This window comes from Struthio camelus, chromosome W (genome assembly GCF_040807025.1).
Source record: "Struthio camelus isolate bStrCam1 chromosome W, bStrCam1.hap1, whole genome shotgun sequence".
Lineage (NCBI taxonomy): Eukaryota > Metazoa > Chordata > Aves > Struthioniformes > Struthionidae > Struthio > Struthio camelus.
This window is the reverse complement of record NC_090981.1, coordinates 19,003,003-19,027,576: the sequence shown is the minus strand read 5'-3', so window position 1 is coordinate 19,027,576 and position 24,574 is coordinate 19,003,003. Positions and strand designations below refer to the sequence as shown.

Genomic DNA, 24,574 nt, shown 5'->3' with positions numbered 1-24,574 from the left:
GTATATATGAAAATATTTACCAGAGTTTTTTCTTAAAAACACATTTTTTCTAAAGTAAAGCGAGTGTACGTTATAAATGCCATAGAAACAAAAATTGAAACAGTCCACTGTACATTCCTGGAAATAAACTTCAAAGCACATCTGGTTTACGTTTAACTAGTTATGTCACTGGAAACACAATCTAAACCACAGAGCTTGTTGTAAAAATTTCGACTTTCACAGACTCTGAAGGCTCTAACAACTCCCCCCTGAACCCCGGCAATGAACTGATAAAAATTTTCAGTTGAACTATAAATGAGAACACCAAAGGGTTTTGTTGTTTCTTCGCAGTTACTGATGACAGTAATATTAATTAAAAATATACTGGGGAGTAATACACATTAGAATAATTTCAGAACACCACACAAAGCTACTGTCTAGAGCAATTTTTTACAACTAGTAAGTTTGCAACTCCAAACTGAATTACTTAGTGTTTCTTTGAAAACAGAATTTGGATGGAAAGAGATGAATTTATTCCTCAAACTGCCAAGCCACTCAACTTTAGAAAAAGTGCAATAAATTTTATAGTTTTTATAGACAATTTTATGCCAAGCCATTCCTGAATCTTTTTTTTTTTTTTTTTTTTTGCCTGGTCAGCTAAATCTGCATTTCAATCCAACTGCTCTATTCAAGATGGAGATGACAGAACCTTCATAATCCATGTATGTAAGTTAATATACATAGCAACACCTAAAGAAACGGAAAATCCTTCAGATTCTGTTGTAGAAAGGCAAAAAACAAAAAGTATTTTACGGTGATTACATTTAAATATTAACGTCTAGAAAGAAAATATTCTTAACAACTCTGAAATTTTAATGATCAGTTTTTTTTTCCAAACAAGAAAACAGATTTTTCTTAACCTTAACAAAACACAATATTATTATTTTAACTATTACTGCAGCATTCATGTCCTATCATGCTATCATCACTCGGTGTTCAGCAGACATATGGGATTCAGAAACGCAGCTCAGAAAAGCACAACTGTTGCTCTATGAAGGAGACAGCAAAGTGTCCTCCTTTTCAGTAACAAATTAAACCTGATGACCACCATGAAAGGGAGACAAGGCAAGGTCAGAGCTATACTGTTCTAGCATCTTCTGGAATACTAACTAATATTATTTCATTAGTTTTTGCACTAGCCACAGTACAAATATTGCAAACATGTACAGACACGTGTTCTTTTATGAACATCTGAAAAACGTGAACATTTCTAGGTAAAAAAGAAAACAAGAGACTAAATGCTTTAATTAAAATCTCCAAAACAATCCCAAACAAAAATCTGAACAGCCTTACCTATGAGCGTGAGTGACCATCCCAGTAACTACTCTTTCATGACAGAATATATTTAAATTTACAGAACAACCCACTTAAAGGTTTTGTGTGTATTTTCTACTTTCAGTTCAGGTCTGCTCCAGTTGTGAAAAACTGCAGTACCTGTTTTACTAGCTGACTGTCACAAGCTCTGTACTGTGTTAGTCTAAACACATCGTACCGGTTCACTAACCATATTTTCACAAAATGATAAGTAAACCAGTAATATTGGGAACGTACCCGATTCACTTAGATAAAACATAAAAGTGGTCACGTTCCTTAGAAAAATGATCTAAGACACCATTAAGAGTGGAGATGCTATTGAGACTTCTACTAATGTCTTCTCTTCCTGTATACTTTCCTGTAAATTCTATTTTATCCTAGCTGTAAAAAAAAAAAAATGGGGGGGAGAGTGCTATGGCTTTACAGTCATTTTCAGGTAGCAATGCCATCTAAAGTCACCCCCCATTCCTCAGTGAACCAGTCATTCAGATAAACTAGTGAATTCATTTCCACTCCAGAATAACCCTTCCTCACGCTCATCCCCATCCACCTCCCCCCCGCCCCGCTAAAATAAAATAATGGGCTCCCCAAATGGGTTCACTACATCATGATCCAAGCATCTGTGCTAGTCCAAGGGAAAACACAGCGCAATGGGCCAGAAGATCACTTTTTTCCTGATGCCCTGGTGGCGTAATGTGATCACGAAACCACACATTTTTTTTGGTCAAATCCTTCTTTTAAGCCTCTTCACCACTACTAAAATACAAATTTACTTGTTCATCTTCTCAGAACTGGATGCACTATTATTTCTATGATTTGGGCTTAGGTGTTTGCATTTTGCCATCTCGTATATTTATCTTTCGGTCAGTGTCATGTTTGAAGTTGATGGCCTGCTCATGTGGATAATTAAAATTCCCCTTGGTAATTTTATTCCAGTTTCTTATCCAGAAGACTGCTTAAAATACCTGCACAGTAAGTCATCTTCTCAGCTGCAAACCTGCAGACACACTCTGAAGAATGAATTTCATCTGAGCACTGTGCACAGACACTAGGCACTGAGATAACCTAGCAAAAAGAACACTACAAATCCATGGGGTATGACATAAGAAAAGCCCTGAGAAAGGGCTACTAGTCTGTAATCTTCAACATATAAGGAGAGAAGACATTTTAACTTTTAAAAGTGGCCTCTGAAACACACGCGCTCTAAAATATAAAGGGACATAATTTCTCTTGAAAGGAAGGGGTGAAGAGGTGAATGATTTGATCCTGCCAGAATTCAAACCATTTCATGAGATGTTTTGAGTGTAAACACATGTTCACTTTCCAAACAGTTGGAGACATTCAAAACACTATTGCCCCCATGTTGTTTGCTTCCACTCCTCTGCTGAAAACTGGCGAAGAACACATGAGCATTCCTCACCTGCTTCAGTGCAAAGTTAGCTCGTTCAGCATATGCTGCTAATGAAGATGGCTTACATTAACCTGACTGATCTTACACAGCAAGAATGGTTTAAGGAGTGTTTCCACTTTCAATTCTGTTTATTTAGCTGCACAGCAATAACTTCTGGCTGATCAGTAATAACCAGCAGCTGGGGATAGCAATGTCTTCTGCTGCTCCAGACAAATCTGGAAGGTATTCCAAAAACTAAGAATTATAACTTCCAGATCATTCACTCAGCACAAGACTACTGACTATGGAAACTTTCTTACCATAATAATATTGAGACTTACATATCCTGGAACAAAATCACAATGGACTCATTACTTGGTTAGAAATTCAATGTCAAGACTCAACTTCTAAAAAAAACATTACAGAGAAATCCACAAGAGGAATGCAATGACTTGTGCTATATTTTAGCCCAGTCTTCTCCTCTGGCTTTTGTCATCACCCCGAACCTTTCTCGATCATTTAATTTTAATCTTACATAATGAACAATAAAGTCGCTCTTGCAAGTTGCAACTCACAAATTTCTCACCTTCACATGTGTCTGTCTCAGTGCTGAACACATAACCCTTTGGACAAGTGCAGCTGTAACTTCCAGGGGTGTTTCGACAGAGCCCATTATCACACAGCAGTCCGTTCACTGAACATTCATCAATGTCTGGAAAAACAGCAGTAGGACATATCAGTGCAAGCGAACGCCCTGAGATGCCTTCTCCTCCCCAAGAAGCCCCTGTTGCTTTCAGTAGCAACCATTATGTTGCCAGATATTATTTTCTGCAGTAGTAGCTGAACAAGAAAAGAAAAAATGCCAATTCTTAGTTTTAAAAGACTAATCCACTTCAAATTCATTGTTGTTATTACCAAAAATTCTATTTTAAATTTGGGATCTTTGTTAATGATATGACTGTATCAGTAAGACTATTTCACTCAGGTCTATTTGTTTTGAAACCAGCAACGTGTTTAACGTTTGTTTGTTTTTCGTTTGTTTTCAAATCACGATGCATTAGATTACTGCTCTGATCCTGTCTTCTGTGCAAAAATGGGTTTCATTATCCACAAAGGAAATATATCTGTGCTAAAATCTAAACTACATACTCCACCTACCGTAAACATCTCAAGAGCACACACATATACCTACCCTCCAGAGGTATATTATACTTAAAAGAGGAATGAGTAAGACTAGGATATCAAGCAGACTGAACAGGAAAAACCCAGAAATTAACACCACTCCATGAAATTCTTACAGACTAGCTGCAAATTTTGGTAACAGAAAGCTTCCAATACCGTTCTTCATTGTCATGTTGTTTTTTTAAAAAGAAAAACAAAAATATAAAATCATGATTTTAAGTGACATTCCTTTGATTCCTACCGCATATCGTAAACAGGCCTATAGAAGAATACTGACAGGATAACGATGTTTTATCCTGCTTCACAGCACCTCCTATCTTTTAACTGCTTGATCGCCCAGAATGAAATCACACCTGAAATTGTTCCCTCCAAAGTAGTTTTTTTTTTTAGGGAGAGTTTAAGTTTAAAAATAAACAAAAACAAAAAAGGAGAATTATTACAATTTGAAGGCTTTGGTGTGAGAACAGTTTACCAACCCTGCTATATTTTTCAAGTTATGTTTATAAATTCTTTTAAGATTCAGACAATAAAGTCTAAATTTCCACAGACAACAACTCTGAAACTTAAGTTTGGTAGTTGTAATGGAGCTCTTCTCAACTGAGCTGTCCTTACTCTGACATCGCCTAATTATAAGTAAACAAAGGAGAACAGATTTGGGATTTGATGTTTTGAAAAATGATAGATTAATGTTTATTTTCAGCTTGCTGTCATGCAATTCTTTGACTCAAACGAATGGCGTTACAAAGATACTAATCCTTTACGTGTTGCAGTTAAGCTTTAGATTTGGACTGTAATCTGTTGTGATGTGCATAGAATGATGAGAACATAGAATGATGTAGTTGATGCCCCAAAAACACAAAGTGACAACAATATTATCTGCATTTTGTTTGAGTGATTTTATTCCTTAGCAGCTCTTAACCTATATCTTTAATTAAAATATTTCAGCCCTCTACCCCTAAACACTATTAAAATGAACAAGACATTTTTTCAATGCTTGTTTTCAAAACAATTAAGGTATTTTTATCTGAGTGGTAACAATTAAACTCTTTTGAGTAAAATTCTCATATCTAGGAATAAACGCAACCTCACAATCAGTATGATGTATTTCTAGTTATATGATTAAATAGACCTATACTGTCACTTACATAATCCCAAGTGTAACTAGATAAATAAAATCCCATGCCATAAAAAGCAATCTGAAAAGGGAATATTATGCCAACTATTTTAAAAAACCACCGATAGTTTTCTGCAGGAGCGCATTTCCTGCCAGAAGGTCATATTTAGGGCCTTTAGAAAGTAACTAGCTATAAAATTCCTTTAGTCAAGCAGATGAAAAGAAATATTTCTATTACTTTAAGTTTTCTCTGCATCATGAGGGAGGAATGTCGGTATTAAAATTATACCACAATTAATAGCCCAGGTTCTCCCTACCAAGAATGGTGTGGTTTTGTTGACCACAAAGACCAATGGTAAGTCAGTAAACCTTCAAGTGTCAAGAGCAATAATTACCAGAAATAAACAGGTCAGATGGTAGGATGATACTTAAGACTTTCTAATGGGTTTGGATATATTTCTATTAGTTACTTATACAAATACATTCATAACTTCAGTTTTCTGTTAAAAATTACATTGATTCTATAAACTATATTACTGTACAATGTGCCTATGGTATAACACGCTCATTGTTTTGATACAAGAATTCCCAAGTGAAATAAAACACTGAGTTTCACATATGATATAAAACAGGTGAATAATAAAGTTAATTATAAAAAGAGTGAAATGTATAACATATGCATCTTATGCTAGGTATTCCTGAATACTTACAGAAAACTTATCTAGATATTATAATGAAGTCTGGTATGGATCCAACCCAAACTGTAAACAACTTGATAGTTTAAAGGCTCTTAATTGCTCTATATGTTGGTGACCTGAGAGCACTACGAGGAATAAAAAGAGTAGTTGCTACCCTTGAGCCCAATGTTCAGATACGACTTGTGACACAATTCTAAGAGTGGGTTATTGCTTTCTTCACAAGCTGAAACATTTGGGAATTACAGGAGTCGGCACGCATCAATCCATTCCACCATATTCAAGGAACATGGAGACATTCTGAATTAGCGCCATCTGCAGAGATTGTGCAATGGGCCACCAGCTGTCATTAATTATGGTAACAGTAGCCACCTGCTACATTTTTTTTTATGCTAAGTTGTGACCTTCAGATCTTGGCAAATCATCATCCACCTCTGAAAGAGACACACTTTAGGAGCTCCTAACAGTTAGTATGCATTAAAATGAACCAAACACATCCATGCATATAAGAAAATCAATTTCTAACTTGTAGTGATATCTCCTGCCTACTTTTCCCAGACAAACAGTAACTAAAAGCAAAGTAACAGGGAGATACAGCAGTGAAAATATTGGCTATACAATAATTGAGAAAAGTAGTTTCATCAAAGATCTTGTGCATTTTCATTGTAGCTATAAGAAGCAGATGTCTTCCTTGCAACCTAAAGTTCTACCCATTCAAATTAGCATGAACGTAGTGATGAGCTATTCGACAACAGTAAACTATTCAAGCAACTTACCCACACAGTTCCTTCCAGAAGGATCAGGTTCGTAGCCACTGTTACAGTTACAACGATAGCTACCACGTAAGTTTTCACAAATTCCATTGGAGCAAATGTCAGGATCCAATGCACACTCATTAATATCTGTATTAATACAATATAGAAGACAAAAGAATAAATAACCATATATCAAAAGGTATGAAAAGTCTGATCCTGCAATAGATGTGGACAAATTGGGTGGAGCATCCGACATGTCGAAGGTCAGGACTGCCATTCAGAACAAAGTTATAGTAGTGGTATAGCCAGAAGGTTGAGGGAAGTGACTACGCCTCTCTACTTGACACTAGTGAGGCCACATCTAGAATAACGTGTCCAATTTTGGGCCACTCAATCCAAGACAGATACCAACAGATTGGAGAGGGTCCAGATCGCTAGGATGATTAGGGGGCTGGAGCACATGATATGTGAGAAGAGACTGAGGGAACTGGCCTTGTTTAGCCAGCAAAGGAGACTAGAGGGAGATGTAACAGCAGTTCTCTGATATTGAACAGGTGGTCACAGCGAAGATGGAGCGGGATTCTTCTTCGAGGTACACAATGACAGGACAAGAGACAAATTAGGAGTTACAGCAGGGGAAATTCTATCTGGACATAGGAAAATAAAATCTTCCCCACGAGAGTGGTTAAGCACTTGAGTAGGTTGCCTGAAGAGGCTGTGGGAACTCCATCCTTGAAGATTTTCCCAATTCAGCGGGACAAGACCTTGAGAAACCTGACTGAACTTTGAAGTAAGCCCTGCTCTGAGCAGGCGGTTGGTTTGGATGATCTCCAGACATCCTTTCGACCTAAACCTATAGGAGACTGTGTGTGTGCAAGAAAACGAGCATGCAAAATATCTAGTTTTGCACCCAGTGCCCATGTTTAATGGTCTAGGTAAGAAGACAGAATGTATTAGGCGATACAAATATTTGGTGATGCATAAGTCAATACCACAAAATCTTCAGTCCAGTATTATAGAAATTATAGCACTGGAAATTTGAAATTTGTCTTGGATGGACCAAATAGGGTGATGAATGAGATATATTCCCTAAATTTTGAGTCTCTCATAGAACTTCTGTTATAGTCGGGAAATTCCACAATATACATATGAACTATAAGAACAGGAACATGCTATTCTTAATATTCTTTTGCCTACGAGGAAAAGAGGGTTTTCAATATTAAGTTATTTTTTCCAGTATGGTAGGCCCATTGCTTTAAACAGTTCCCTTCACAAACACTGGAAACAACAGAAGGGGGGATGGCCTAGTTTTGACTTCATAAAACACTTATTTTACACTTGTTCTGCTCAACTTCTTTATAAAGGACTTAATCATGGTCCTCTTTAATCATGGCGCAGTTTAGATCTGGATCTTCCCTATGATTTACACGTACTCAGACACATATTTGGAAAAAATCATGCTATCTCTGGATTAAGCTCAAAAGGAATGAGACATCTGAAAAACTCATAAGAATATATAAATTAGCGTAATATTTTCAGCTGTAAGCTTTCCTTTGAGCACAAAGTTTTCTGTAGTTTACAAGACTTGTTTGTATCTTGGGGACAAACCAAGCAATTTCACGACACTGTCTCTCCTCATCACTTCAATGCTTTGAGAAGGTCCAGTCCTTCTCTTCACTTTTTATATTGACGCAGAGAGCGAGATCTGTACCCTTATCTATGTCCAGATTCCTCTCATGTGAAGACATGAAGGTGTTGGGCTTGTTAGTCTCCAGCTGAAGGAGAGGAGCAGGGATCTGGTGACTCGGCCTGCAGTTAAATTAACAAGTCTATGACAAGATCTCCATTGACAAAGTGTATTCTCACTCATCCTCGATAATCACAAAGTATGAGAAAAACAACAGAATTATTATTAGACATCTGATGTGGGATCATTATTCCTCTCCTCTAGGAAAGGGAATTAACAAACAAGGTCCCTGGGCATAAATAGAGGTAGGAGCAGCTGGAAGAAAAGCCTCTGCAAGGTTGCTGTGCAAGACCCACAAAAAATACTACTTTCCTTTAGAAACCTAAAAAAAGTTTAGACATGAACCCAAGGGAAATCATAGTCTTCATCATGTGCTTTGTGGAGACAAAAACTGATTTTTATGTTCTTAGTGAGGAATTATATTTTTGAGGTACCCAATAGAATGTATAACCTCCCTGTCAGACTTCATGCAAATGAAGTGTCACAGTCAGACACTGTTGGTACAACAATATTATGGCATACTGCCATGAGTTCTCCATGAGATTTAGAGACTCTCCAAAAGAATCTAGTGGACCCTGTATAACGCATTGAAACAAAGCGGAGAGAATTTACAAACTCTCCGCACTTCAAATTACTTATAAGCTTGGCAAGACATTAAAGAACGAGCTCATAAAAAAGATAAAACTATGCCTATGCACTTGCAATACTGAACAGAAACAGAATTTCTTTGGTTACAGAGCTATTTTTAAAAATTACATAGGCTCTTACTAAATATAGTACCAGAGGGTCTCATTCAGTTCCTACTGGACTGAACAGCAGCCTTAATATTAGTGTGGATAAGAACAACTGCGTTAAAAAAAAGCTATACACCCTAAATGCACACAAAAATATAGTATGCACTTTAATTTAGATGCAACTTTATTAACTCATCAGAAAACTAACTAGCAATAAATCGTAACACCGTGTGTCATCATTCCTTCTTCAACCCGTTCCCCTTATTTGGCAACTGCTGCATGCGCAGTCCACTACTTCAGACCTGGCTCAGCTAGTATTTGCAAAAACTGCTTTCTGTGCAGCTAGAAAAAGGAGTTGGTACTTCACAGTTCCCAGTACTACAGTCGTATTAAGTACAATTACTACTAAATACTAATTACTAAAATCACTTTCTGGGCTTTTTTAGGAGTGTTTTTTTTTTTTTTTTATTACTAGTATTATTGTTAAGCTCCCTTCCAACTCCAGTTCACCAGAGAAATGATCCCTCAGTGGAAAGGGTCCACGTACTGAACACTGGGTACGGAGTGGAAAGCTGCTCTATTATTATCCCAGCTGACAGAAAAATAGCTGCAACATAAGTGACTTCTGTCAGTCTCAAAATAAAGAAGATCTATTCTAAATAAACATAATGGGTCAAACGTTTAAAATGGACGTGACATTATTTTCTTTATGGAGTCCCAACAAAATGAAAGGTTGAAGAGAATTAATTTTAGCCCTTCCTTATATGAATTTATATTTATAAATATAAATATACATATATATTTATAAATATATATATTAATATATATATTATATTTGATATAATATTATAATAATACGACTATATATAATTATATGTAATAAATGTATTATTATAATTATATGTAATATAATATATTTAATATAATATTTATATTATATTTAATATTCTTATAAATATAAATATCTCATATGATACCATTTAATTATTTTATTTTAAGATGAAATGAAAATATTAAAAGCAACATACTAATCTTAAGGGAAAAGGAAAAAGTTAGTCCTTTATCTTACAGAAAATTTTAATTCTCACTTTAAAAAAAAAAAAAAAAACCTTGACTCATATACACTAAAAGAAAACACGCTACATACCTCGTCCATCCACGGTAATACCTATTCCGCTGCTACACAGGCCATGGAATTCAGCTACTCAGTTAAAGCAAGAGTCGTAGGAAAAAAAGAAAACATGTCATTTGCAGTGTTTGTCCTAAGCCAAATCCACCTATTTTTTTCCTAAAATAATTTTTACACAATGTAACTAATGAAATGCCAACATTCACATGAAATAGGTAACTACTTGTAGATAATATAGCTATATATCTAGTACCATTCCATCCTGAAGTTCCACATATACACAAAAATGAAATTTGATTGTAAGAATGAAACACTAGAGTAATTCCATTCTAGTCTTGACAGCATTGTCTCCAGTTATTGTTTTCAACCCTAATACCAATTCTACTTCACTTATTCAAAGTAGCTTCTACAATCGCAGAAAGCGACACTGAATAGAACTACTATCTGAGTTCTATTTTCAAGTAATTTTTTAAAATTGATCCCTAGGTTCGTTTAGACAACTGATTCTTATAAAACAAAACACAGACTTCTAAAGTGAACATGGTCTGCGCTTTTAAACTGAACTGATTTGACTAAGAAATCTACAGATATCTTACAGAGAATCAGTAAGGATTGCCACTGAATCTGTACTAATTACTTAGAGTCAACACTTAAGTCACGGACCCAGCTTCAACCAGATCATACTCGTGTACTTTCACCTTAACTTTTGTCACACTCCAGCCAGCTCTGGAACTTGTTTCACCTCAAATGTTACAATATACAAAAATAAATAAACGCTCAACATCAAATATCATAGAGATTTTTTTTTTTTAATGAGAAATTATTTCCAGAAAGAAGGTACTGTTTCATTAAGTACACCTTCCATTTCTCTTAAACGCACTAAATAAACGAGCTGTGGCTTTTTTTAAGCTATGCTCACTGTTTTATTTGAAGAAATGTGACATTTTACCTGAGTTTTTGGCAGGACAGGGGTGACACGGCTCCCCAAAACCATAGTCAGGATTGGCACAGCAACATTCAGACTTTGTCACAGCACCAGGGAAAGGACGGACACATGCTCCTTTTTTGATGCCTCCATAGCATGTGCTGCGCATATGAGTATCTAAGAAAGGGCAAGCAAAGAAATAATTTATGTCCTTAGGCTCTGAGTGAAATTAATGCATACTATTCCAATGGGAGCTAGAAAGCAAAATCCTGTTCAGCATTAGCTACATCTGCGCTCTTCTGCTACAACAATTCCGATGGCATCCTCGAGGCCAGTTCTCACACAGGTTAGCTCTTGGAACGCTCCACCTAAACTAGGAGATTGTGGGCAAACTTAAGAGCATCCCTGGGACCCACCAGAGATGACCCACCACTCTAGAACAGCTTTGTAAATCCATCAATATGTATATCAATAAGAAACAAAGAATAGCTTGTACCACCATAACATGACTCTGTATTCCCTTTAGAAAGTACTGCAATCATAACTTGGACACACAGATCTCTTAATTACTTCTAAAATGCTTCTTCGCATAGGATAAATCCCTACCAGCACCTATCCCAGGTGCTGGTAATCTGGAATGTTGTCTATTTCCAAAGGCAGGACTATAGTCTCTTACTACATGCATAGATTGTGAAAAGAAACACAATTTTAAGAGGCTCTTAAGACCAGCATTTATGTGAGATTGTTAGTCCTAACAGAGTTAAAGATAATCTGGCACTAATATTGCATTAGGGGTAGGATATCAAAGAAGTCCCGCCACCTGCCCAGCAACAGTAATTCAGTAATTCTCACCCGTGACCAAGTGGAGTGGGGAGAGCAGCACTAATTTGGGTATGAGAAATTTCAAGAGATTTTGTCACAGAAAAAGTCACTGTGGCAATTACAGCGCCACCTTTTGAGAAAGGATTGCAAATGATGGCCAGAACACACCACCACTCATACACACTCATGCTCTCACACAAAGGAAACAATGCCATAAAAAACAGCACAGACCCACAGCTGGGAGACTCTCTTTACCATGTGCATATTGCCAGTCTGGCAGTTAATTTGGTCGGGTAAATCAATTTGGCTAGCTTCACCACCAAGTAGCAGTATGATGCCTCCTCCAAGGGCAGGCCTTTAGCCTTACCTTTACAGGTTATCACCATCTGCTGCTGCACTATAGTTACCCTAAGACTTACAAGAATCTCTCTGAGACGCTTTCTAGGTGCTCCCCCCCCTCTTTGGTCATTCCGGGGTTAGATGCCCGTTGCATTTTTGTTCACAGAACAATACTGGACTTCTTTTAACAAGCACATGAGTTGACACTCCATCTAAAATTGTATTTGCAAACTGGAGGATACAGCAGAGGCAAACAGCCTTAATTTTAGTCCCTATACTTCTACAGGCACTTGTGAGAACTACAGAAATACCCTGTGTTTCAGGTATCTCTGAGGACCAGGCCAAAACATGGCTCGTCTTCATGATCCCTATCCATCTCCCAGTAAAACTACTACGCACTGTGGCCTGAACACGAGCCTGGGTGCACTTAAACCGAGAGGGCTCTGACACAATCCAGCTAGATGCCTACTTAAAGCTGGCCCCAAAACAACAAGGATAGGTTGCATGAAAAACCTTATTACAGTGGAGGAATATCCTGTGCCAATCCCAATAAGAACTGGCAATTCCTTACGTGTTCTGCCTGCTCTTTGACCGCTATAAACTGGCTCCTATAAAATGGAATAGCCTGCATATAAATTATTTTCTCTTGCATTTGGTCTCCCATGGAACAGACAGTTCTGGAGCACGGTTAAATGGGGCCCAGATTTCAAGGATCGTCTCTTGCCAAGAGCTTTTGAGAAGCCAATGCAATTTGCTTTCACTTGACAGCAGGAAAAGATTTTTATGCTTGACAACAATCAATTATATTTGCACAAGAAACGCATGTTCAAGTACCCTGCAAAATCATTAGTTGTACCACACCCTTTCCGCTCCACCTCTAGAGAGTCCAGGTGCCACTCTGCCATGAGCAAAAGGGCTTGGCTCACTGGCCTCTCACAGAAGAGAGGACATCCCCCCCATCTACATGCTTGGGAGAGAGCGGAGAAGGAATGCAAGTGGCACCACAGGAAACTGCCAGGAAAGAAAAGAGTGGAAAGCATGAAAGAAGGCCGTTAAAGATGCTGGGGGAAGCTACAGCTGTACTGAATACAAGAAGGCAGCAAGTGCTTTTCCTATAAAATGTTTATTAGAAGAAGTGTAGGGAATTTGGGTAGAGTCGCCTAACTAATTACAGAAAAAGAATACGCAGACCAGTGGCAGAAAATGAAGTGATTTATTGTGGGGTGGAGGAAGGCAGGGGCAGGAAAGGATTTGGTTATGATGAAGAGAAGCAGAGACTGTCTGGCTCCCCTCTGTGCTGCAGCGCACTGTTTTCAGAGCGTGCAGAACAGGCCTATTTGTGATCTTCGCAATTTAGCCTTCTAAGGCATTTTGAAGTGTCGCAGTAGCTTTCATCGTGAAGAGGTCAACCACTGCATGCCCTTACAGATCTTGATCAGAAATTATGGATTTGCTCACGTTGAAGAGCTACAACCACAAAAGAGCACAAAACCCACATCTTCCAGAAGTAAAAGCCCAGATCAGGCATTGCTGTTATTCCAGCATCAAACAACATTGGATGGTGTAACTGAATTAACATTGGAAGGGTATCTTCAACCCCATGAGCCCTGATAAATCCCCATCTAGACCTCTCTGCCAACTCATGTGCTCCAGTGTGCGTCCAACGACCCATCAAGTAGACCTATAGAAAGGGCCATAGCCACAAGTCTCCTCTACAGCCTTGCTATTATCACAGTGACAGCCATGTTATGAATGGCAGTGATTCACAAAGCCCGTGCAGGATGAAAAACGGTTCCCCAGAACCTGGACCACGTCCAGGATGTGCTGTCCTGTCCTCCGAGCAGGACAGCACGAAAGTCCTCCATGGGCTGTGCTCCCTCTGCTGATACCAAGGATGAGAAGGACAGCCATTGCTCAGTCCATGGCTAAGTTACTGAAGGCACCTTGGCCACGCTCAGGTTCCCTTTATCTTGATGGTTCTGAGCATGCACTGACAGACCTGGGCTACTCTCCGTATATGGTTTGATCAGCCCTAGTCTACCAATTTCAGAATGCTGGAGATCTTATTTATGCCCTGGGCCAGGATTTAGCATTGGTGCTGGTGTAGCAGCATGACCATTTCTGGGCTTTACTCCACTGTTTCCTAGAGCATCCTCTGGTCATGCATTTCTAGACTCTTAAATTTTGTGCTGTAGTACTTCAGCATGAGCAACTCTGTCAGCATAGTATTCGTGCCCAAGGTCTATAAGGCTGTGGAGTGGTTGACCCACACTCAATGAGAGCCCACTGCATCCTTCAAGATGCTTTAGAAGGTGAAATCGTGCAATGATCATGACAGCCCTTTAGGGCACAGTTCTGCAAAATAATCATAGTAGCAGAAGACTCAGCTATTTTGTCCTGGATGGCTATGGCTATGGCTCTGAGCAGAGATGAGAACTGCAGATTAATTTGTAACTAAAAATACCTCAATAGAGAACAAACAACCCTGTACAGAGCTACAGCAATAGCGGAGTTGAAGGTCTGAGATGATACACACAAGCACACTAGCACACAGCTGAAGTATCTGAGCGTGAAGCTGCAGACAGAAGTATAGGCAAACCTGAAATGTCTGCAAATGCTGGTTTGGCTCTAAGCATTCATCTAACTGGCCTTTTCCAAGCTGTATACGTTCCCCTTTGCTGTATATATTTTTTCCAAGCTTGTATAACATCTTGTGGCTGATTTTGCCATACTTATTAATGTTAAATAAAAAAGCAATTTATTCTATGAATAGTCCCACCAGAATCAATGGCACTATTCACGAAATAAAATACTGTTGAAAGTGAGAGTGACAGAATTGGACTGTAAGGTGCTTTGATTTTATATTTTTGCTAATTGCCTAGCACATTTGTGGGAACACTATTAAAATGAAGCCCCATGTAACTTATTAACTTTCAGACTACAGACATTTCTAGCAGGAGAGCGTCTGAAAAATATTACTTAGCTCATGCAATATATGAAACAAAATAGCCAGACAGAGAATTCCTGTAGCTAACACAGCATATATAAAAAAGAATTCTGAACAGCAGATTGGCTCTGAAATCGTGTTCTGAAGATCATATATGAGAACATTTTTGTTATGCAATATTTGAAATCTCCTATGTTACTTTATGCCTGGAATAATTACATCATCTTTTTAAAGTTAATTTTCCAAATAAATCATGATTCTGCCTCATGATTTTTGCCATATTGAGGATATTTCCTATTGAAAATGTACGAATTTATGGTAAATCTTAAAGCTATGTGACATGTGGAGTTGAACATTTTCAAATAAAAATCCTCTTCACAGCTGATGGCAAACTAGTGAAGTCCTTAGCAGCTACAAGTGTGGAAGCAATAGGCAAACGGGAACACAGAAAACGGAGCACTGAATTGACTCTTTTCAGCAGCATCACTGACAGAGGTGAAGATTAGGCCAATTTGGACCACAAAAGGTGCTGAACAGCTTGTACTCACTTGGTTTTGCTGCTGTGCCATTAAGCAGTGAAATTTCTCCATTAAAAACAGTACACCAAGGCCTTTCGCATCGTGTATGACTTTTCACTACTATTCTCCAAACATTTAATAAATCAGGAAAAAAAAAATTTCAAAGTGGCTACTACATCTGAGAATGTAATCCTGTTTTTGTTGGTTCAACCTTTAGCACAGTTTTGCTTACTGAAAAACACACATTTATTTAAAACACCAAAAAGAATATCGGATATTTGGGTTACAGTTGAGGGTCCATAAAGGTGTTTGGCTATAACTTTTTTTTCTTAAGCCCCAAGTTAAAGCTTTAATAGTGTGTTTATTAAACTGAACTGAAAACAGAGAAGGTCAGCTTACACAGGTACTTCTGTACTAGATTTTAATTGATGAACTTCTGCAGAAGTTAAGTTTTTATTTTAAACAGAATGATACAGTAACACAAGGATACAGTATCCTGAATCCCTTCGTTGTAAGATAATGTCCAAATATTAGGATGAAGTATGACTTTCCTCGATCTAGACACAGGTAGGACATATGTGCTAAGTCTCATACCTTTGCAGTTACAATCATATACCTGGTTAACGCATCTGACTACCGCACAGCTAGGCAAGCTGTTTGCTCACTTGCAGTGGTGCATGGGACACCGTGACATATCCAGCTGGCCTGATCCAATACCAGCCCCAATTACAGCCTAGTTACCAGCAGTATCCAGCACACAAGGTCAGTACCGAAAGAGAAGCTAACGTGCTGTGCTGCTGCTAGAGGTGCACCCTCCGTTCAAGGCTGCCCCATTCCAAGCACGTTCCTCTGCTGAAACTGAACAGCAGCACACCATGCTTATTTACGGACCCAGCCTCGGGCCACCAAAAAGTGGAGATAACAGATAGGTTCATAAGCGGAGAGAGAAGAAGCTTAAGAGATACAGCAGATATGATCTTCTGATATGCAGGAGAAGGGGAAGATGGAATACCCTGTGGATAAGTCAGAGTCAGTTTAAAAACTCTGCAGTATCACATTCCATAGCGCATACAGTCCCATTGTTCTCAAGATGTTTTTAACGCATACATCCCCCTGTACCCTCATCCACAGCAATCAGCACAAAATAATGGATTGAATACCTCTTGCCCTCCAGCTGTCTTTATTCTACATCAGTTTGAAAACACTCCATTTTTCCTGGGGGCGTTCTAGCACAAAAGGTATGCTATGCCTTGCAAACACTCCTGATGAGAGCTGGGTGAAGAACCTGTTAATTGTCAGCTAGTAATACGTGAGGGGGTAAGAGGCTGCAGCTCAGATTCTGTGACAAAAGGTTATTTATCAGTAGACTAGCGAGGAAGTGCCTCAGAAAACAATTCTCTCAAAGAGAAACGTCAGGAAGAGTGAAGCTACATATTGTAAAGTTTAATTTATAGAAAAAATAGGTAAGCAAGAGGAGGTGCCAGTCTAATTTCACAGAAAGATTTAAGCTTCTTGCCTTTTAACATTGAGTTTAAAGTACAGCATAATGTAAGATTTTCTAATAGCTATTAAAAATGATATTTGAGTTCACAGATACAAGACTATCTAGTTTTTACTATTTTTCCTTCTAGAGTTTTGAACACTATGGTACAGAAAGAATAACGTTTTCACATTAAAAAAAAGAGAGTGCAAAAACATCAGTGTCTCAACCAAAGGATGTACTTGCTTTACTGATTTGGAGTGTATGATGCAGAAGTGAATACTTCTATGCGTATGTATGTATGCATAAACATATATATATATATATACACACATGCACACACACACATATGTACACCAACAAAAAAATGTGACAGAAAAAAAGTCAAACACATCAGTTTGACGGGAGAACAGTTCCTCTTTGATTAATCCTTTTAATTCTAGAACTGATGTTAGCATAAATGAAAAGGATGCCATTTAATGCGTTTTCTTCATTTGACAACCTGATTCTTTCTTTCATTTGACAACACTTGCTTTTCAACGAGAAAACAATCTCCCTTACCTACACACACACGACCATCAACTCCAACCGCCAGGCCAGGTGGACATTCACACCGAAAGGATCCTTCAGTATTTATGCAATGACCATTCATGCAAATTCCTGATGTCTGGCATTCATCAATATCTGTCAGGTAGAAACATAATTCAAAAATCTATTTGCAGCTTTTACGCCTATGTTTTTAAAGCATTACCTGATATCTTTGTGATACCTGAGGAATCATTAATGTATCACTGTTTTGTTTCTAATGAATTTTCAGCTTAAAATTAAACTAATCAAACTTCCAACTGTGCATTTAAACAGTTTTCAGGAAACCTGTATGGAGTGGAGAGGTATTTCATACTCCACAATAAGCAAAATAAGTGATAAATCTTCTCCCTTGTGTTCCTCCATCTCATGATACTACAACTTTGCTTTAAAGTCTGGTTAAGGAAGCATTAATTACAGCTTAACTTTACAATGGTAAATGTTCATTTCAAAGATCTTTTCAATGGTCAATGTTCATCTAAGTGACTGCCCATTAAGATACTCACAATTAATATAAATTGTTCAACTTTAAAGCAAAAAGCTAATGTATTTAGATTATTTTGCACCTATTAGAAATGATTCAAGCCCAAACCTACTTACAGTGGCAGCAATAGGTATCTTCTATTAGGCCCGTTTAATTGAAGCAAAATCAGACTCCACTCTTAAAATGTTTAACGCAACATTTTAATGACCTCACTTTAAAAAGTTTGTAATACTGTATGGCAGATATATTGTCTTAAATATTAAAGGCTCTGGACTGCCAGAATAGTGACACGGAAAAAGTATTTGTGCATGCTTATCAACGTAATATCTTTCAAACCTTTTCAACCTCCCATATTGCTGCTCGCTTTACCATTTCATGAAGGGCATTCAGATTTTGCTGCAGCTACAATGACTCCAAGATGCTTCAAAAGCTAACTTATCATCTATTGCTGCTCTCACACCACTATTAAATAATTCAGTTATTTCTTCCTGGAATTCAAAGACCTATTTTTATGCAGTTTAAGACATCTACTGTAATAACTTAGCAAGGTATTAGTATGATTAAATCCATATGACAAAAGATTGCCATTCTTGCATGAATGAATGGACAGGAAAAGCTGGTTTCAATCAAGATTGTCTTAATGTGTTACCCCACAATTCTACATACCGGTACAATAACGCCCATTTGGAGCCAGAACAAATCCTGGTTTGCAGATGCATTTAAAACTCCCATCCTCGTTTATGCACATCCCGTTTAAACACATGTTGGTAGTGGTACACTCATCATGGTCTGCAAAAAGACACAGAACATGACACAGTATAAATACATACTCTGGAAAGACGTGGCAAAGATCCTCTCATCTGAAGACTAATTTCTAGTCACTCAAGTATTTGACAAGCTCTCAGTCTACAGACAAAGCAGCAAGATTTTTCACCCATCTCAGTCAGAATTACTGTGCATACTTCAGCAGACTGGGTATGGAAGAATCAGGTGTATTTTTCTTCCTTAGCTGAAAAGATAAAAAGCTTCAATCACGTGAAGGATTTCAGAACTTGTTGCAACAGGTTGTTTATCTAGGAAGCTTCTGTGACGTAATACAGACAAAATCAAAAGCATGAATTTCTTCAGCAGCAAACGAAACACCTGCTATAAAGCGTTGGGGAAAATGCTGTTCCTGGGACTGGGTCATCACCTAGGTCTCTTGATGAGAGATGTAGCTTCAGAAACAGAAATCACTTCAAGTTATCTTTGGAATCACGAAGTTCCGTAGAGTGTCTGCTGGACTGCAGAGGCTGTAAGTTCACCTCATGCCAGATCTTATTTCACTAAATGTAATCCTTAATGATCAAAAGCACTATGAAGTACAGTCCCTAGAATCACAAAGCTAGTCTCTGCCAGCATTAAGAAGAATTCTTACCCACACAATTTTTTCCATCTGTAGTTAGTTCAAAGCCAGCATTGCAAATACACTGGAAACTTCCATCAGTGTTTACACACCGACCATTTTTACAAAGAACACCATTCTGGATGCACTCATCTATATCTAAGTTTAAAAAAAAAAAAAGAAATTACATAATTAGATAATTACCATTGATAAGATAAAAATCCATATAGTAACAATTACTGCTTTGAAAAATGCAGGCACATTATCTAAACGTTACTTAGAAAAAACTTTCCAAAGATGGGAAGAAATCATTCTTATTCCATAAGAGATATAATAAATATTATTTTAGACTTGTGCGACACACACATATATGTATGTGTATATATATATATAATATATATATATTTTTTTCCTTAATTCTTTGTAGAACTCCCAGCTGGAACATGCTGGCCTTAAGAGTAACAGATATTCCAGAACGGAATGAAAGTCAGAGACAACAAATTAAATGACTATTTTATCAACAAAACAAATGCATGGTAGCCCAGAATTAGAACTTCATTAATATAACTCTTAGGATTTACTGAAATAACATTACTGACTATTTTTGCATTCCAACAGAGTCTGACATAAAACGTCAGAACATTAGTAAAGTCAGTAGACATGAAGTAAATTTTCTTACCAATGCAAGCTTGCTTGGTAGGAGTTCTCTGGAAACCTGCGTGGCATTTGCAGTAATAGGAACCAGGTGTGTTGACACAGTCTCCATTAGAGCATGGGTTTGATGTGCATTCATCAACATCTGTTGGCAACAGAGAAGAACATTAGAAACTTCACAATGTATGCAACATTTTTTTTTCCATTTTCAACTGGAATTTTCAATTGAGAGAGACTATAATTAACATTCAAATGCTAAATCTTAAAACTTGCTCTTGGTGCAAAGTCACGACTTTCCTATTAGCATGCAGTTGTTCTTAATATAAATAAGCAGCCATAGTTTGAAGAAATGAAATGCTACTGCATCATTTATATCTATCTTCAAGGACAGAAGAAAAAACACCTGTGAGGATTTTGAAGCATGAAATCTGACAGTTACCTAGTAGAAGTGAACAATTCTTTAGTCAACACAATATTCATTTAGCTGAATGATCGATCATTCGTCTTTGGAATAATACCAATACAATAAAAATGTGGCATTTAAAAACAGGGATCACTTAAAAATAATAATAATAAAAAACTATTAAATTGTGAGTTTATTGTAGAAAAGTGAGGAGGGGCCACAAACCAGCAGGAGGGATTCTTAATGAGACCACAGTTTGTACAACACATCTCAATTATTTATGCCCCATTGCATCCTCAACCCCAGCCTCTGCACTTGAGTGGTGCCAGATTTAATCTGGCTTTTCCCAATAACGTACCTTATTCTGCTTTCCAAATGGTTTTAGTATTTGGGTGCAGCCAGACACACTTTAACCACTGTAAATCTTATGTAACTGCTCAGAAATTTCATCCATTTGACATACAGCTCTGAAATCTTTACTCCTTTCAAGAACCTTTCCCAGATTGGATCCCCACTGGCTTGCAATGAGTCAGCTGTTACTTTGGCCTGGTATGGCTATTCTCAACCCTAAAATAACACCGATTGTTACTTCCAATTATATTCCCCTAAACCCATCTGTAAAACTCTTGGAGGTCCCTGTTCCCTGCCTTCCTTAATCCTAACAGCCTCTCTGGGAGCAGAGTAAATGCAGCCCTCTGTTCTGGCAGGGAGGACTGCCTGCTCAGCAGTCTGTCCTGCAGCTACCACAGGACAGCCTGAGCAGCTTCTCTATTACAGATACACTCACAGATTACAAACTGAATGGATCCCTGGATGAAACCCCCCGTACATATTCCTGTACTTTCTCTACCACTCACCTTTGCCAACTTGACCTTTTCCCCTGACTAGGCCCTCCATTTCATGTTTAGGTCCAAAATGGTCTAGTCTCTTCGTTTACGCGGGCTTTAATATCACAAAGCTGATGCTGATTTGTGTGGGTTCTTGGAAATCATCTACTGACAAGCTGACACAGGAAGCAAGGTCTAAGTCAGGCCACTCCTGATCAGTTCTCAGCAACGACAAATTTACCGTGCGTTCTGCGGTGTAAGTCCTCAGCAATTCAGGAAAACCAAAGGATAGTTTTTCCCTGGAATAGCTTTGCTGATCATTTGTATCCAACCCTCACCAAGTCTAGTTTGAAAGTTTATTTCGTTAGATCTTCAAAATAATTGGATAGAATGAGAAATTACACCTATAAGCAGATTTATTTATCCGTTAAATAAATGTGTACTGAAAGTGTTATACCATGGATGACTTGAATCTAAAAAATGGCAAAAGGTAATGGCAAAAGGTTTGTTTTGTTCCAACTAAAGCATAAACAAGTCCGTACACTTCACAGGATTTAACGTGTGAATGCATACACAGTCAAAACTAACAGCATTTATATACACGTCAAAGAGATCTAGGGTTATCCAAATCATTGGTTTAGTGAGCTGACTTACAGCACTACTGGTGCCTAGATACAATCAGACCTTTTTGGGTAAACAGTTAGATGAATAAAGGCAAGCAAAATGGATCAAATACCTCCTCTCATACAAAAACCTATTCGGCTCATTCACATTTGCATTGGCAGCTGATAACAGCACTCCAGTAAAACCACAAGAATGAAGCAAGATAAAGAAAAGAGAAATGCAGAGTGTTAAATTCAATGAAGAAAGCAGTAATTGTATCTGTTTTTCATCTTAGCTACCTGCATATAGTTGAGTAAGCCTTACTACTCTTTATACTGCAGGAGACTGTACGTATTTGATAAGTAGCTTCTTGCTCTCACACTTCTCTGCCGTTCCCAGCCATTGAGAAGCTCTGTTCTCATGAGCACTAGAGTGGGTATTTTGGCTCAGTGCTCAGCCAGTATAGGGAGCCGAGGAGAATCACACATAATTCCTGCAGAACAAAGTCCTCAACTGTAGATCTACTAACAGTAGTGAAAACTCTAAATCACATTTTTCCATGAACGTTTTGTCAAATGTCTCAATCCGAGTGACTTCTACTATACATTTATCTTGCTTTAATATAAGGGAGGACAGAGGGAACTTATAAATAATAGATATATCACTCCTCAATTCTGTTTAGTTTTCCTACAGAGGATGACATTTATGACTTTTTTAGGATAGGGATATGGGCTTCAACTTGCTTAAACTGTTAAAGAAAATCCGTGCATGCTAGAAATAGATCTCACCGCAAATTTATAAATTCTACAGTAGGAAGGCAACAGTCCTCTATGAAATAGCTGACTTAAGCTTAGAAAGTCCTTTCAAAGCCATTTGCATAGACAATTTCTGTACAAAATATGAACCCTGAGATGTTCTTTTCTTTTTTTTTCTTTCTTTTTTTTTTTTTTTTAAGTTGTTGATAAAAGAGGGAAATGACAAATATGTGTTAACATAAAGAAGCTGTTGGCTTTGAATTGGTGTTGCAAGCATGTATTTCCCAGTAGGGTAAATAGGAAACATCTGAGACAGATATATTTAACCCATTTCCCTCAGTCTCACAATACATGCCTCCGGTACCAAACACTTCCCTTTCACCACTTATATCACATACATCTCCACTTTTCAGCGTTTCATCTGCAACACACGTCAAAATTTCACTAGACACAGTGGGGAACTTTCAAAAGCCCCTTTAAGATTGACTGCGCAGAGTTTGAAGACAAAAAACAGAATCTGAAATACGGAATTCTAGTTGTTTCACAAACACAAAACCCAAAACACAGCTATGGGCTGTAGAGACTTTCAAAGTCTCTGCAGTTGTATCCAGAGCTTTCTGGACAGAATCAACTAAGTAATAATAATGATATAGCTGCCTGTCAACTAGGGACTGATCATTCTGTGTCAGATCACTTAGGAGTGCTTATGGTTCTCAGGCCAGGCGATGTTCCATCATTAAAGCAGCAGAACACTAAGTGAGGTCAGAAAGCAGTACGTAACTCTGTTCTTTTTAGTTTTGGCAGGATCATTTTGAAATAAGACTTTTCTTCAACTCCATTAAAAAAATCATTAATAGTTTCTGGCTTCTTCTATGGGAAGCAGGGAGCCGGAGAGACAATTTTGCAATAAACTCAGATAGAGCGGAAGAAGTCTTCATTTCTATATCATTAACCTTACCCCATACAGCGAAATGTAACAGTTTCCAATGCCCCATGCCTGTTCTTTCATAAATGAGTACTCAAATTAGATTTGAGCAAGTCTTTAATGTAGTATATATCATTATATGCAGAAATTTCACAGTTACACTCCTGCTTAAAGTCCCAAGACAATATTTTGTGTGATCTACAGCAACTACCATTCACAAATCAGCAGTTCAATGTGACATTTAAGATATTCCAACTATTTCTCTGGAATTCAATTAGAAAATAACGGTGAAACAAAGCTGAGTTATCTCAGATAAATATTGGTAAAAGCTTACTTTTGTTGACAATTGCAATATATCTTACAAAATGTCTCCTGAAAGCAAACATCTACTCTAAATGCAAAATCACTTCAGAGTCAAAATAATTACTAATGAGAGATTTGTTTCACCCAGAAAAAAATAGGCAAAGGAACACTCAAACTACCTGGAAGGCATTCTTCACCCCCGTTTCAACCTAGGACATTGCTATAGGTGGCACAGCCACCCTACTTAATTTTGTCCTGCACAATTTCTTCCAATGAGAACTGAAAGAGAGTTTAAATTAAAGAAGAAACCCACACGGCTTTACTGGCTGCCACCTAATTATCAAGGGGCACAAAGACAGCAAGTAAAGCATTTCACAATAAACTCAACCACAGAGTTTAAATCCTGATCTGGACTAAAAACAAAAGATGCTCCTAGATTACATTGGTAAATGACTATCTGGCTGCTCAGGCTGGGAAGCCAAAACAGACGGTATAATTTATTTCGTGCTATTGGTTATAGA

General features: G+C 37.8%; 1 protein-coding gene across 1 annotated transcript in view; it reads right to left on the bottom strand.

The window, feature by feature from the left end:
• Positions 1 to 24,574, bottom strand: part of LOC138064174 (fibrillin-2-like) — a 181,843-nt gene that overhangs the window by 84,272 nt on the left and 72,997 nt on the right. The window contains exons 12-19 of the mRNA XM_068925661.1: positions 20,263 to 20,382; positions 19,617 to 19,742; positions 18,866 to 18,988; positions 17,692 to 17,814; positions 11,049 to 11,201; positions 10,118 to 10,171; positions 6,511 to 6,636; positions 3,330 to 3,455 (exon numbers count right to left, since the gene is read on the bottom strand). Coding sequence (XP_068781762.1) covers positions 3,330 to 3,455; positions 6,511 to 6,636; positions 10,118 to 10,171; positions 11,049 to 11,201; positions 17,692 to 17,814; positions 18,866 to 18,988; positions 19,617 to 19,742; positions 20,263 to 20,382 — 951 coding nt within the window. The remainder of the gene's footprint in view (positions 1 to 3,329; positions 3,456 to 6,510; positions 6,637 to 10,117; positions 10,172 to 11,048; positions 11,202 to 17,691; positions 17,815 to 18,865; positions 18,989 to 19,616; positions 19,743 to 20,262; positions 20,383 to 24,574) is intronic.